Source organism: Lathyrus oleraceus, chromosome 7 (assembly GCF_024323335.1).
Source record: "Lathyrus oleraceus cultivar Zhongwan6 chromosome 7, CAAS_Psat_ZW6_1.0, whole genome shotgun sequence".
Classification (NCBI taxonomy): Eukaryota; Viridiplantae; Streptophyta; class Magnoliopsida; order Fabales; family Fabaceae; genus Lathyrus; species Lathyrus oleraceus.
In genome coordinates, this window is record NC_066585.1 from 126,392,574 (window position 1) to 126,409,142 (window position 16,569).

The 16,569-nt window shown below is 34.2% G+C and overlaps 1 protein-coding gene and 2 non-coding genes across 3 annotated transcripts; 1 reads left to right on the forward strand and 2 right to left on the reverse strand.

Moving 5' to 3' along the window:
* Nucleotides 1-6,712: 6,712 nt before the first annotated feature.
* TRNAL-AAG (transfer RNA leucine (anticodon AAG)) lies at nucleotides 6,713-6,793 on the reverse strand. The gene has a single exon. It is a non-coding gene; the product is annotated as a tRNA-Leu (tRNA).
* Nucleotides 6,794-6,937: 144 nt separating this feature from the next.
* Nucleotides 6,938-9,698, reverse strand: LOC127107806 (uncharacterized). The gene is made up of 3 exons (XM_051045130.1): nucleotides 9,471-9,698; nucleotides 8,829-9,197; nucleotides 6,938-7,848 (listed from the first exon to the last, which is right to left on the reverse strand). Exons 1-3 carry the CDS (start codon nucleotides 9,640-9,642, stop codon nucleotides 7,148-7,150), a joined length of 1,242 nt encoding a protein of 413 aa, XP_050901087.1. The 5' UTR covers nucleotides 9,643-9,698; the 3' UTR covers nucleotides 6,938-7,147.
* A 78-nt stretch (nucleotides 9,699-9,776) lies between these two features.
* Nucleotides 9,777-9,848, forward strand: TRNAG-UCC (transfer RNA glycine (anticodon UCC)). Its single transcript has one exon. It is a non-coding gene; the product is annotated as a tRNA-Gly (tRNA).
* Nucleotides 9,849-16,569: the final 6,721 nt, after the last annotated feature.

The window sequence follows — 16,569 nt, forward strand, 5'->3', positions numbered from 1 at the left end:
GCCTCTAGGGCTTACACCAACACCTAGCATGTAGAAAAGTGAACAACAAGGGGGCTTCATGCACCCAAATTCAGCACACATGAAAAACGCAACCCATTTTCTCCGTTTTCAAACCTACATAACTAATGCTACAGGACTCCAAATGAGGTGATGTAAAAATCAAAGTTTGAGTTTGGAACATGTAGAACACAATGGTGCTTTGTTTCATTAAAAATAATTACTCTAACATGTAGAAAAGCGAACAACAAGGGGGCTTCAGGCGGCCGGATTCAACAAAAAAAAATGTTACAAAATTCCAACTTAAGGCAATGTTTCATGTTGAAGGGTTCATAAGCATGCAAAACATAATAACAACATAAAAAATAAGCATGGAAATAATGACATAAATGAAAAAATAATATGAAGCAAGCATGGTAAGCATGAAGATAGAAGTGAACAAGCATGGAATATGGTCATGGAAGATGGAATAGAAGGCTTACCTAGTGGAAAACAGTCCACTGCCTCTTGGTATTGGAAGAAAGGAAGGAAGAATGAGATGCTCTTTGAAACTTCAAGGACTTGTGAAATGGAAATGGGATGACACTTGATCTTTCTCTCTTGCCTTGCCTTGAAAATACAGCAGCCAACCCTCTTCAGATTAGGGTTTTAGAAGCTTTAAATATGTAGGTCTAATGTGTCTTAATGGGCTTGGAATGTTGGTTTGGATTATGACAAAATGATGCAAAAAGTGGTGCCAAAAGGTGAGGTGTATTAGAAGATCTAATTGCGGCAAAGCTTAAGTGAGTGAACCAAAAGCAAATGGCCAAATGAGGTAAAAAGTGGTGTGTGGGTCGTTTTTTGTTAGACTTGATTTTCTTGTGCAGCACAAAAATGGCCCAACAGGGTGACTTTAAGACCTTGTATCTTGATGAGCATGTAACCAAATGGCAAGGCAATGCAAACAGTAGAAAGAGGGCATGGAGCTTAACATTTTTCATGTTGAACACAACCTGAAATGATGAGTGGAAAGAGGTGAAAATGGCCATAAAGTTCAGGTCCCATAGCTGCAAAATGGTTGGGTCAGTTTGGCCTAAATGCTATCAAAAAATTCAGCCTATGATACCAACTTTAGATGAGTGTATCTTCCAAACCAATTATCCAAATGAGGTGGTTCCAAAATGGTGTGAAAGAGGACATATCAAGGTACAACTGTCATGAAGAAAGTGTTTTCAAAAGATGCCTTGAAGTGCAAGAAAACTGGCCCATAAGTCTTGACAAATTTTGCAAATTTTGGACTTAGAAAATTTTCTAAGTGTCCTAAAATAAAGTCTTACTTTGACCAAGCATAACTTTCTCAATTTTAATCCAAATGAAACAAACTTTATATCTCTAGAAATCTTGCAACAAGAGGAACAACTTTCATGTTGGAGAAATTTTCAAATGGAGCTTGCATCTTGATGGAATATAGGCTTAAAGTGGGTACAAAAACCATAAAACTTGCCTTAAATGGAAAGTCAACTATTTCCAAATTTGGTAACTTTTCCAACTCCTGATTAAATGATGAACCCATGATCCAAACTTGATCAAATTTCACATGTAGGCTTCCCTAGGCATGAATTTTGAGATTCCACTATCAAAATATCGAGAGTTGACTTTTCTGGCCCCACCGTTGACTTTTCCCAATCTGTCTGATTTCATATTCCATTGATCAATTGAAGCACCTCTGGCTCAAATAAAGAGCTGATTTTTTGCATGTAGATCCTTGTGGACATGTGAAGGGACATGAAAATAAGTTTCACTCAAGTAATCAGAAATAAACCGATTTTATACCAAACCCTAGTTTTAGGGCAAAAATGACTAGGAACTGATTGCACTGATTGCCAATGGATCTTTCTGTGATAATTGTGAATCTCCCTAAGCCAAGATGCCTCTTTAATCATGACATGAATGAGCCCCTTCACTTCCAACCAAACATTTCTTGTTGCAGATAGCCCAAAACCCTGATTTCTGATTAAATCCATATGCACACTCTGAGAGCTTTAAATCTTCCATTGATGAACTGGGGACCATCATAAGACATATGGAACACCTTGAAGTTCAATTCTCAGTCTTTCCTTGTGTGGGCGCCTTCTGGTAAGGAGTGATCAATCAAACCCTGATTTCCCAAGTCACTGATGTAGTATGCAATGAGTATGACCTATTATGATGCTAATAAGGTGAAACAATAATCCCATGCTTCCAAGAAAAATGAAGGGTAAATTTTGGGGTATTACACCTTGCTTCACATTCAAGCTCAACACCATTTCTACCTAGCTTTTTTCATATTTTGTGGGTAATGATGTTAACTTAAACTTTTTAACTTTTTGTTTCTTTTTTGATTAAAAATGGTTGCTTGTTCTTGGTTGGTCTTTTGAGATGATTTAGATTCAAGCTTGCAAAAAATGATTGACTTTGATTTACTCACCTTTTTTTAAAGATTTTTTACTCTTACTATCTTCTTTCACCTTTTTGTGGTTGCTTTGTGTGTGTTATCATTTTCTTTTATTATGGACTTGTTGTTGTATTTGTTTGGTTGATGAGGTTTATTAGATCATGACCATGATTGTTTAGAGTTGATTAAATCTTCAATGTTTCAAACCTATCTATGGTTGATCAATAGATCATTCATGATACTTTGAGGCATTGATAGATTGCCTCTATTTTAACCATATTTGGGTCATTTGATGCATAGATGAAACCATGTATTTACATTAACTTGCTAACCCATTTGCTTATTGTTACTAACTACTAATTACTAGCTCCTAATATTTATATTATTGCACTTTATTTTATTTTATTTTGCAATTTATTTTATTGTTCGTTTTATTTCATTTACTTTATGTTTATGTTCACTAACCACTAACTTCTAACATTTACATTATTGCACTTTATTTTTTGCAATTTTTTTTATTGTTCACTTTATTTCAAGTATTTTATGTTTATGTTTATTATTATCTAACTATATCATTTACATTATGTTAATTCATTTACTACCTTATTATCTTGTTAAATAAAAGAGGAATAAAAACAAAAGAAAGAGAACAAATCACTTTTTTTAAATATTAATAGATGGACTTAAGGTTGCATAACTTTCTTTGTTACAAATCTATTGTTAGTTGGTTTTATAATCATCTTCAATACTTTGCATCAATGATAAGCTATCCCTTAATATGCCATATTTTAAGTCTTCTTGGCCTAAGAAAATAGTCTTAAAAAATATTCATTTTTGTACATATTACTAACCACTAATTATATTTCATTAATTTTATTTGTCATTAACCTTTGTTATTGTGATTTTGGTATTATTGACTTATATTTGTTTTATATCATTTATATTCAATAACCATTATTATTGTGATATTGTTTCTTTTTCTTGTAATTTACTTTTATGTCATTACCTTGTAATTTACATTAAAGTACTCATCATCATCATCATTGTACAAATTCATCATGCATGTTTATTTACTTATTATTTATTTTATTATCATCAAACATTAAAAACAACAAAAACATGATAAAATGATAAGACAAAAATATTCATTCCACTCTTAATCAACTTGGACTTAGAGGATTTCATTTTAGGACCCTTGCTTGGAGGCCTTTCCCTTATCTTTGTGATACTTTGTAAATGTTGGATTTTATTTGTAACTTACATTCATGTTGTAAGAATGGCATCATGGCACCACCTTAGGGGGACATGTTTGTAAGACCATTATCCTTTGTTTAGTTTAGGTCACTTTTGCACACAAAAGGCTTTCTCTTGGGCTACCTTACAATGAGACTCTCTAATTTCTGGTTGGTTACTTTGCATTCATGTTGCATAAGTTAAATTTCATAATTAAATAAAACAAACTCTTGATTCAACGTCAAGTGGCATTTTTATAATCAAATTCAAAACACTTAATAATTACGATTATTATTGTGCGCCATGAGCCTTAAGTGGTGGAGAATGAGTGAGAATGGAGCATTCCTACCCTTACTCTGATTATTTTGGACGCAAGACGTTTGACTTGTTGTCTAGAATAATCACCTCCGCCCATAGACTTTAGTACAATATAATCACAAACATTCTTTCATAAAACCCTTATTCAAGGTAAAAACAATACAACTCATCAAACTCTTTTTTGTGCCTTAGGGCATCATCCCCAAAACCCTTTTTTTCAAAGGTAAAATCAACCTACGCACAAATATTTTCTACTCCGAACTACGGAGCTCTGATTCCTCATCCCCGAATGAGTGATACGTAGGCACAAGGGTCACAATCCCTAGCGAGCGCTATAATAACAAAAACACCCCCCTTCTTTTCACACATTCTTTTGAAAATAAAACAATAATAGATAAATCCCATGTATGTAAAACAACCCAAATGGTTCCCATGAAGTACCATGGGCGTAAGGGGTGCTAACACCTTCCCCTTACGCAACCGACTTCCGAACCCAAATCTCGGTTGCGAGACCGATTCCTTATTCTCTTTTAAGCGCTTCCCGTGCGCGTCTCTTTTCCGAGGGTTTTATCGACTATTTCCCCTCTCCTCTCCGATAGAGGTGAACTAAATAAAATTCGGTGGCGACTCTTCTGACTTTGCCTCTCTTTGGCATTCTCTTTAGTCCCGATTTCGTTATCGTGAAATCCCGGTAGCGACACTCATCATTGTTTTACGTTTTGTTATGGTTTATACAAATATCTTATTCTTCCGATAACGGTTTGGGAAAGATGATTGTCAATCTGGAGTGCTTTCAGCAGAGTGAAAGCTTTGAAGAAAGGAGCTTATGTCAAAGGAGTAGCGGTAACCGGAAGATCGAATTTGAAATATTGGGTCACTTGATCTTGCTTAAGATCAATGTGAGATAAGAATCTAGAGTCAACATCAAACATGAGGTTTGTGGGTTTGGATTGCTATTTTTTCACTTGTAAATAACTCTTGCAAATGTTAATTACATATCTCAATTCTATTTGGAATTCGGGGCAGGCATACCCATAGTGAGGACAATTGTGGAATTTCCTAAACAAATCTTTATGTTCTCTCTCTCTCTCTCTCTCTCTCTTTACAATTTGATAATACAGTTAATGTGAAATTTGACAAACTGATAATTCAATTTGTGTTGAAGTATTCGAGCTATTTCGTAAAGATGATTGTAATCTAAACAATTGCAATTGGTTTCTCATATCACACAAAGGAAAATTAGCTTGATGTTTATTGCACACCACATGTTTGATAAATTGTCTTAGTTAGTTTCCTAATTCATTGGAAATTGATTACAAAGTGTTATCTGTTCAAACGGTATTTTTCGAAAATATATTGTTTTGTTTTCTCATCATTGTTTTACGTTTTGTTATGGTTTATACAAATATCTTATTCTTCCGATAACGGTTCGGGAAAGATGATTGTCGATCTGGACTTCTTTCAGTCGAGTGAAAGCTTTGAAGAAAGGAGCTTATGTCAAAGGAGTAGCAGTAACCGGAAGATCGGATTGGAAATATTGGGTCACTTGATCTTGCTTAAGATCAATGTGAGATAAGAATCTAGATCAACATCAAACATAAGGTTTGGGGGTTTGGATTGCTATTTTTTCTCTTGTAAACAACTCTTGCAAAGGTTAATTACATATCTCAATTCTATTTGGAATTGGGGGCAGGCGTACCCATAGTGAGGACCATTGAGGAATTTCCTAACAAATCTTTATGTTCTCTCTCTCTCTCTCTCTCTACAATTTGATAATACAATTAATGTGCAATTTGACAAACTGATAATTCAATTTGTGTTGAAGTATTCGAGCTATTTTGTAAAGATGATTGCAATTTAAACAATTGCAATTGGTTTTTCATATCACACAAAGGAAAATCAGCTTGATGTTTATTGCACACCACGTGTTTGATAAATTGTCTTAGTTAGTTTCCTAATTCATCGGAAATTGATTACAAAATGTTATTTGTTCAAACAGTATTTTGGAAAACATATTGTTTTACGTTTTGTTACGGTTTATACAAATATTTGATTCTTCCGATAACGGTTCGGGAAAGATGATTGTCGATCTGGACTGCTTTCAATCTCCATAGTAAATAATTTAAATTGATCCAACATTTGAATTTTGCGATCTATTCACCTCCCTTTAGATTGTTGTCCTTGTCTAACATTTGAATTTTGTATGTTCCACACAAAACGATGTTATATTGACGAGTTAAAAATAATAAACACGTAAGATCGACACTATGACCAATTCATTGATTTCATCGATGATTCGGCCGGATTACACCGAATTTCATCGGTGTAACTACGACACTATGACCAAATCTCATCGCTTTACTTTTTAATTTTCGGTATAATTGATTTGGGATGGATTTTAAAATATTGATCCAAACACAATCGAAATCTTGTGTTCTATTTATACTATTTTTTTACATTCAAATTTGTGAAAAAAGTGATGTACCGAAGTAATCCAAATACAAACTTGCTAAATAGAATGAGATCCCTTATATTTGATATAGAGTTTTGAATCATTCTTTCTTTTTACCCTACTAAAATTGTATGAACCGACAATATTAAATATCACCCACTTAATTTTAGGACGAAAGAAGTGTTAATTTTCAATACTAAATTAAACAATGACATAATACTACATATAAAAAGAGTGTGCTATTAACAACTTGCATGAAAAAGATAGAAAATTTTAAAATAAAACAACAAAATTAAATATGTTGAGAGTGGGATTTGAACCCACGCCCTTTCGGACCAGAACCTTAATCTGGCGCCTTAGACCAACTCGGCCATCTCAACTTATGTACAATAATTTGTTATAAAAGGTTATACAATATTTGCACAATAAAATTTTGATATGTTATATGAGCAAAAATTATTTCAGTATCAATTAGTCACAAATTATTTTATGTGTGACTTTTAATTTAATTAAAGGCAAATATATTAATTTAATAATTTGATGATCATAATGGACTTGTAATATTAAAAATCTATACACGGCCAGCCACTGCTTATAAATTCAATACATATTTGCAAGAAATAACTAATAAAACTACAACATATTTGTATTGGCTTATCATGCCTAACATAGGTATCACTAGAGTTGTGTACAATATTTCTTTGTATAAAAGGGTAAAACTATTATGTTACTTGTCACTCATGTAACTTAGGTGTTATAGGCTTAAATGCAGACAACACCACAGAAACTTTACAAGCAAGAAACCCTATCATTCCAACTATGATATCCTTTGGTGTTAAGGTCACATCAATATAATCTCCTGAGCTATACTTTACTACAAAAACAGCAAAAGCTAAAGCCAACGCTACACTTACTATAGGACCCTTCAATCCTTTGAACAGTGCATCAGTTCCTTTTTTGTTGCTTGTGATTAATTCTGAACCTGGTAGTCCATCCACATACCTCTGCAACAATAGCAGATACAAGAAGCCTCCAATCCCACCGATCAAGAAAGCGAACCCAGTATTTTCACCGGATGAGAAGGAAGTAATTGATGTGCCGAAAAATATCAGCACAGCATCATAAAATAGCAATGAGAATTTCAAATTTGAATATTCCTCCATGCTCTCTTCTTTTGAGATCTTAGGATTTAGGAGCAATGTAGAGTCATAAAGTTCTTTGTTGAATAAACTTACAGGATCGGTTCCTTCGAGCTGAGTCACGAGGCTAGGTCTTAACTCCAACATGGAAAGATTGGTTCCTTCACCAAGCAATACATCCTCAACCGGAAAGTCGTACTGAAAGCCGGTGTATTGTGGTACTTCTTCTACTGGTAATGATGGTTTCCATTCGGAACTAATGACCATTAAGGAGATATTTCCTAGGCGCCATTGACCTGACCTTATAGGGAGAAGAAAGTATTGTTAAAGAGATGAACTCAATTGGTTGTACCAACAATCATTTTTTAATTTCATAAAGACCGTATATTGGTTGGTTGCCCTGCAGATCCAAAAATTTGAAGTTGCAGGGGTGATACTCTTTAATATAGGCCACACACTTTATGCAGTACTTTAAGTTGTTTAATTGTACCAAATTACATAGGTTCTTTAAGTTCCATTACATCATACATGTACCATATGTCATTTTATCTCACATTCAGTTACATAAATACACATGTATCCGTCGTATTGATGATGTATCCTACGTGTACCTCTTTCTTATCTCCTACGCGTACCTCTAATTTGGGGAAAATCTTGCGCAAAAGAGAGGAGGAATTAAGGGAATTGTTATCAAAGGTTTTCATACATTGAGCGACAAGTATCTCTGAGGCTACGTAGCCTACTCCTCTTCTCTCTTGTGCAATATTTGCTCCAAATTGTTTAATCTAATTATGCAATGGAATGCGCAAGATGTGCATGCAGGAGAGGAAAAAAAGGTACTCGTAGATGAGTGGGCAAACTCATTCCCACAATGTTTGTAACATAAAGGACACATCTGTATTTTTATAACAGGATATGTGAAAAAGGTTAATAGTTATAACTTTACACACGCTTGCTAGCAAATAATGCAAGGGTTAATTTCCTCAGAACTTCAACAATTTTGAGGGAAGTTATATGTTGATTAAAGGATTTGGCTCCTCTAAAATGAGTAGTTAGTAAAGTGACAAAATCAAGGATGGATAATTTAATCACCCATGATTTGTTATGCATGCACATATAATATCAAATGTTAATGTTAGTCACTTTACTCTCTAAAGTGGATTACTCACTTTAGAGAAGGCTTGTCCAAGATTAAAGGTACTTCAAAATAGAAGATCAATGATGTCCACCGAATCTTAAATCACTCCCAAAAACAAAGAAACAAATAATATCATACCCGATTCAACACCGACCCAAAGAGCCTCAAGTCTTGTGATTCTCGGACCCTCAAAAATAAATTCATCAACAGAACCTCTTTGGAAATGAAGTCTATCCCCCGATTCTGCAGAATGACCCGTCATCAAACTCGCAGGTAATCTCTGCAGAATGGAATTTCCATCTTCATCTATGAAGCATAGGAGAACTCCAGCATTGAAGTCAGTTATACTTGAGGCATATAAGTTGCTCGTAACCAACTTGACTCTGAATAAAGATTTGGATCTATCCTCCTTAATGGAAGATAAAATGCTTTCTAATGATGTATTTGTATACACTTTCACTTCAGAGGCTGGCAAAAGTCCTGCAGGTTTAGCATAACTCCCAAAATCTGCAGCACAAACCATTAGCTACGAAACACCGACGCCGACAACAGACACAGACCATTTGCTATAATAATCTGTTTAATATTGACAAAATATATGCAAACCAAATCAAGAGAAAATCACTTTTTTCTTCTGGTTCATATCAGAATATTACAAAAAAGTTCGGATATTAAATCAATCCCAAAATGAAAAGAACAATTAAAATCGATTTGAATGAAGCTAAACGTTAAAAGTTGAGATTTTGAATAATTGAATCAAGAAATAGTGAAGTGAGTTACCTTGAAAATTAGTATCAGAGAATTTGGAATGAATAGAAAAGCGGAGATGTTTGAGTTGGGTTGAAATCCTTCTAGTTGAGTTTAAGCGTGTTGTTGTTTTCGTTTTGAAAGCGTGATTTTGAATCATAGAAGTTGAAGGAATCATCGTCTTCACAGGAATTGTTGTCTCCATAGCTATCTATAGCTCTGAACCCTCTTTCCAAAACGCGAGAATTGTATCGCAGATTTAGAACAAAAATAATAATAATAATAATAAGTACTAAATAACTTATTTAAATTAACACTATTTCTTAATTATATCGTCAGGCGTTTGTAGTCCAACGGTCAGGATAATTGCCTTCCAAGCAATAGACCCGGGTTCGACTCCCGGCAAACGCAAGTTGTTTTTCATATTTTCATTTTGCCATAATCTCTTGTCAATGTTATATTGTGGGCACTGTTCACGTTTAGTTCTCTAGAGTGGATTTTAATTTCTTTATGCTTCTTTAAATGTGACCCTTGAACATCCAAGACTAATCAAGAGTAACAGCACTTTCTTTAAAAACTTTTTGAATTTATTAAATTCTTAATCGACCACTTTTTAACATTTCTTTTTAAGAGTTAAATATATTTTTAATTTTTATAAATATGTTATAATTCGATTTTAGTATCTTTAATTTTTCTTTAAAATAATAGTCATCGTAAACTTTGTCTAATAACGTTACCTTGATGTTTAGAAAATCAAAAGTCTTAATTCATTCCCCCATTCTTCTTAGAAAGTCAAGCCTTAAACGTCTTCTTCTTCTTCATCATCTATGTGGTCCCAAATATTGTGCTCGTACTCCCTTCAAGTCAAAATCTTGTTGGTGTCGTGGTCCCTCCAGTTGAAAGCAAGTTTGTGGTCTCGGTTATTTGCAACTTGTGGTCCCTTCAGGTTTTTCATTTTGTTTATTTAGTAATGTTAAGGTTAGTTTAAGAATCATTTTACTCGTATTAATACTGAATACCGTATATGTTAGTTTTGATTGTATGTGTATCTAGGTAGTATTTCTATTGCATACTGTATTTGATCTAATTTGAAAAAGTTTAACCCTAAGTGAATTAATTGCATAAGACATGGGTAAATTCAAGGTTGTGTTCTACACCAAGGGTTGTCTTGTAAAAGACCTTACCTTAAGACATGAGGGTGGGGAAGTTTATGCAAATAGTGGTAAGATCCGGATTATTGGTCTTATTTTGAAGCTTGTGATTTAGTCAAAGGGATCGACCCTGAGTTTGAAGCTGGAACTATTTAAATGTGGTGGAAGCATGATGGTGGTTCTTTGGAAGAAGATTTAAAGCCATTTAGGGATGATTGAGATGCTTCTGAGTTATCTGTGTATGCTTTTGGAAATAATTGTGAAGTTGAGATTTTTACTAAGCCAAAACCAGTTACAGGAGATGCCACCTTTATGAATAGGGTTAGAGAGAAAGGCAAAGGGAAGACATGTGACAAAGAGGTTGATAATTTAAGTGAATATAGTGATGAATCTGTGAATGGTGTGCATTTTGATGATAATGAGGAAGAGAAGATGAAAGGGTTTGATGAAGGTGTTGATGGTGAACCTAGAACTGAACCTGTTGTTGATGGTTAGACCCCAAGTGAACCACCTAATAACATATTTATCACACAAGAGATGAGTATGGAACATGTCATTAAAGAAGACTACATGACTGATGAACTTGATAGTGGGGAAGATGATGATAGTAGTTATGGCATGCCTAGTGTAATTAGGTTCAATGAAGAATATGCTCTTAGTAAGGATTTTACTTTCAAGGTTGGAATGGATTTTTCTTCGTTGAAACAATTTAAGAATGTTATACTAGAGCATAATGTTTTAAATGGTAGGAATGCGAGGTTTCAAAAAAGTGACACCAATAGGTCTAGGATGGTATGTAAGGACAAAAAACATGTAACTATAATGTCTTGTGCAATAGAGTTTAAACCTCCATAACATTTATGATCAAGACACTATTCACAAGCACAAGTGTGGAAGACAATTCTTCAATAAAAGTGCCAAAGCATAGGGGGTTGCAAAGATGAAGTTAAATGAGGTAGTATCAGATGTTAGACTTAGGAATGCCACTGAAATCCCAATTTGTAGAGTTTTCAAGGCAATGTAGCTTGCTAGACAAATTGTAGAATGGGGCTCAAGCAAACAATTTAGCTTGTTATTGTCATATAGTGTTGAGTTGATGAGGGCTTCAGCAGGAAACAATTTCAAGGTCAACATTCATTGTCCAGTTCCAAGGTTACAACCAATACTTGAAAGATGTTACATATGTTTTGATGGGACAAAGAAGGCTTTGACAAAACCATTCAGGCCATTTATTGTCTTAGATAGATGTCATATGAAGCACAAGTATGTTGGTATATTACTAATTGTTATTGGAAGAGATTCTAATGACCAGTATTTGCCTATTGCTTTTGGAGTTGTTGAGAATGAAACAAAGGACTCATGCAACTGGTTCATTAAGTTGCTTATTCAAGACTTTGGAGAAAGCATATGGTATTTCTTTTTTGACCAGCAAAATGTAAGCTTGACTCTCATTAACTATGTTGTTTACTTAAATTGTTATGTTTTTATACTAAATGAACATGGTTTTTTGTTGCAAATGGTCTATTTCAAGTGTTTGATGAGGAATGCCTAGGATTTGAACACATATTTTGTCTAAGGCACTTGTATGTTAACTTCAAGAAGGAGTTTGAATGAGGAACATTGTTTAGAGATCTTATGATGGATGCAACAAAGGAAACTTATTTTGAATCACATGAATCTAAAATGCTTCAAATCAAGGAAGTCCGTTTGAGGCATATGAATGGTTATAGGCTATTCCCAAAACCAAATGGTGTAAGCATGATTTTCCTTTTTACTCTAAGTGTGATATCCCGATGAACAATCTAACTGAATCATTTAATGCAACAATTTTGTTACAAAAGGACAAACTAATAATAATCATTTTTGAGTGGATAATCAATTATCTTATGGGAAGGTTTTCCAAACTTATATAAAATCAAATCTAGATGGGTATAAAGGGGATACAATGACCAAACCACTTAGGAGATTAGATAGAGAAATTGAAAACAAAAGTGCTAGTTGGACTGTAACTTATGCAGGTAGGTTAGCTTTTCAAGTTACACATGTCCTTTTTACTGATAACTTTGTAGTTGACTTGGAAAAACAAACATGCTCGTGTAATTATTGGGATTTGGTGGGGATACCATGTAGACATGGTGTGGTTGCAATCCATAGAAAAGTAGATGACCCCATAAAGTATAAAGTATGTGCATAAATGTTATTACAAGAGCACATACGAAAAATGATATAATGAAGTGATCACCCCTTAAATGGCCACAACAAATGGCCTAAAATATTTGATCATAAGATATTGCCTCCCATGTTCAAACGTGGCCCAGACAGGCCAAAGAAACTTCGCAGGAGATAACCAGATGAGAAAAACCAAACAAAATGTAAAAGAACAAATACCAGCCATAAGTGTAAAACATGCTTTGAATTAGGTCACAACAGTATGACTTGTAAGAAAAATAAGGAAATTGTGTTTGTTCCATCTGAAAATATATTGCATGAGATAAGTACACAGGTCAATCAAACTATCAAAGTCCAAGTGGAACAAAAAAAAGGATAATGTTCTAAATTAATCATGTGCTTGTGTTCTAAATTAATATGTGCTTCTGATCCCACAAGCAAAAGTCAGACTACAACAAAGAGTAAAAAAACTCAGACAAAGAAGAAAAAGTTGATGCCAATATGGGATCAAGTGCCAATGTGGGACCAACTTCCAAAGTGGGACCAACTTCCAAAGCGGGACCAACTTCCAATGTGCCTCAAACTGTCACTTTGGAACTAACGGTCAATGTTGAACCAACTGTCAATGTGGAGCCGACTCTCAACGTGGAGCCAACTGTCAATGTGGAACCAACTGTCAATGTGGAACCAACTATCAATCTTGAACCAATTGTCAATGTTGAACCAACTATCAATGTGGAACGAACTATCAATATGGATCCACCAACACAAGCTTCAGGTTTGGACAAGTACTCAGAGTGGGATACCGACACTTTAGCAACATTGCTGAGTGATGAAGAGGTCTTGGACATTCAACCCTTTAAGTATTGATACTTCACCTATCAAGCCTACTCCATCAAAGTCAGATGGTGTCAGGACTTTCTTTGGTAAAAAGATAAAATCTTGTAAATACAATATTTTCAAACCACTAGGATTTCCTTCACAAAAGCCAAGTTGTAGTGATTTTGTGAGTATATACACATTTTATGTGCCTATTACTTCTTATTTGATTCACTTATATAGACAAAACTTCCTTACCTGCTCCACAACTCGTTATCGGAGTCCGAGCACATCCCGTAGAGTCTGCTGAAGAGAACTATTGAGTGCCTGCCTCAGATCATCCACTTCATCATGAAAAGCTTTCAAGGCCTTGGTTGCCTTAATAGAGGGTTTTTTCAGTATTCATCCACCTGACGAGCATTTTCCTCAAAAGAGTCAGAAGTAGACTTATACCGCTCATCTGCATCTTTTAGGGCATATTTCAACTCAGTTACGCGAGCCGCTAAGGAAGAAAGAGAACCTTGTATTAGAAAAATAGTGAAGTAAAAGAGATCTATGATCATTCATGTGTAATTGCGTAAAAAACAATAAAGGAGAAAAATGTATAGTTAAATTAATCAAATAACATTATCATACTCTTTCCCATGTTAATCACTTAATTAACATTGCAATTAACTTAATTATACTAAAATAATGAAAAATTACTTTTAGGATAAAAATTAAAATTTAAAAAAATAGTAAAATAATAATAAAATATTAAAATGGGGGAAAATTTTGTATATAATTTAAGGAGGAAGGTATTTGTCCATTTAATTGTTGTTAAGGGTGTATATATGCAAAAAGTTGGTCATTGTTCATAACTTTTTTTTAGTTTATTTTCATAAGTTACTTGAAATAACAAAATTTGATTTTTGTATTTAATCTAACATTTTATAAAATATCATATTTCAATTTTAATTTATAATAATACATTCAAATATAAAAAAACTAAATGTAGATTAATAAGTTTAAATTATAGCAAAGGTTAATAAATTTATATTTTAATTTAAAATATAAAATATATTAATAATTATTATTATTATTATTATATTAATAATATTAATAATAATAATAATAATAGTAATTACTAATATAAATACATTAATCATATTTATTTAAAAAATATGTCAAATTAATAGATTTAAAAGGTTTTTTTTAAATGATATGTAGCCTAACTTTTTTAATTCAATAGACTCATATGAAAGCTTAGATCTCTTCTATCTTAGAAAAACAAAAATAGGGTTTCACATAGATTTGTGTAAATTAGATAATAGAACTAAATAGTTTACGTGTTTTATTTCCACTTGTACCTGATGTCTTGTGTTATCATAATCATGAAAATAATAATGTTGATCTCGAATTTAGGTTTTTTTACCCAAATAACCCAACTTTTCAAGGAAATTCCCAAAATACCCCTGGTTTCAAAAAAATTCCCAAAATACCCCATTTTTAGGAGGAGTCTCCAATTGAATTGGCGACTCCTCTTAAAACTTGAATGGAGGCGCCAATTGGATTGGCTAGGGCAGGTGCCCTAGCCAATCCAATTGGCGCCTATGTGTAGGTTTTAAGAGGAGTCGCCAATTCAATTGGAGACTCCTCCTAAAATGCATTTTTTTGTGTTTTATGGTATAAGTGAAAGATAAATTTGATATAATACGACTTTATATTAATAAAGTTTGGAGTTTACACAAAGAAACCTAATGGTGATGACCGGGATCACCTAACCGACCTCCGGTCCCACATTCTCTAGCTACCCTAACCCTTGGCCCTAACCCACGTTGACGATTTTGCACCGGTGTTTGATCATTTGAGGGGCCAAGAGCGTCACTACCAACTACAGGAGAAGGTCCGTTGAGGTATTCAGACAACTCAGCATAGTCTTCAGTATGCATCGAAAGGTGGTATTTCAATTCTGCAGAGTGTTAGGTGCCTTAAGGTTGGAATTGAATGAAGCCAAGCACCTGTATTTATAGTAGAAGCTGATGCAAACAATGGCAAACTCGTGTGCGTGTGGAATAAGGGCCTCCATGCATGGGCCTGTACAGACGCATGGGAGGCCCAAACGCAATTGGTTTAGCATGCTTAAGTGTAATTGGAGTGTTTTGGACGTGCGAATGTGATTGAATTGGTTGTGCCTTAAGTTTCAACATGTTATGCATACATGAACATAAATCTTATCCTCTTCGAAAATGCACTTTGCCAAATTGAAACATGGTCATGTGGGTAATGGTTCGAAAGGTATTGACATGAGGAACCATTGTTATGTTGAAGAAAAATCCATTTGGGATTGGGAAATTTATGAAAACAGGCCATGAAGTTCAAGGTGCAAAACATGTGTATGTGAATTTTGCCAAAATGGACCAACTTCAAGCCCTTATATTTCAATGATAAAAGCCTCAAATAATAAAACCTTCAACATAAAAGTTGTAGATCTTTTCAAGACAATGAATTTGAACTTAAATTTTGCATCATTTAGATTTTTGATGAGAAAGTTATGGGCACTTGAAGTTGGACTTTTTCATATTTCAATGGCTTTGGTCCAAAGTGACCTATAATGTTTTAGTATTATCACATGTGACCTATAATTCAATTGGAGACTCCTCCTAAAATGCATTTTTTTTGTGTTTTATAGTATAAGTGAAAGATAAATTTGATATAATACGACTTGATATTAATAAAGTTTGGAGTTTACACAAAGAAACCTAATGGTGATGACCGGGATCACCTAACCGACCTCTGGTCCCACATCCTCTAGCTACCCTAACCCACGTTGACGATTTTGCACCGGTGTTTGATCATTTGAGGGGCCAGGAGCGTCACTACCAACTACAGGAGAAGGTCCGTTGAGGTATTCAGACAACTCAGCATAGTCTTCAGTATGCAATGATGGTGTACCGCTGTAGCTGAGCTCATGACCCATGCCAGAGAAGTTGGGATGTGGTTGACTCATGGAT

Excerpts from the sequence above, each read along its gene's own strand:
- LOC127107806 (XM_051045130.1), bottom strand. The coding sequence starts at position 9,642 with ATGGAGACAACAATTCCTGTGAAGACGATGATTCCTTCAACTTCTATG. Across the intron at positions 9,198-9,470 it reads CTCTGATACTAATTTTCAAG|ATTTTGGGAGTTATGCTAAA; the intron begins GTAACTCACTTC and ends TTTGTGCTGCAG. Across the intron at positions 7,849-8,828 it reads TTGGGTCGGTGTTGAATCGG|GTCAATGGCGCCTAGGAAAT; the intron begins GTATGATATTAT and ends CTATAAGGTCAG.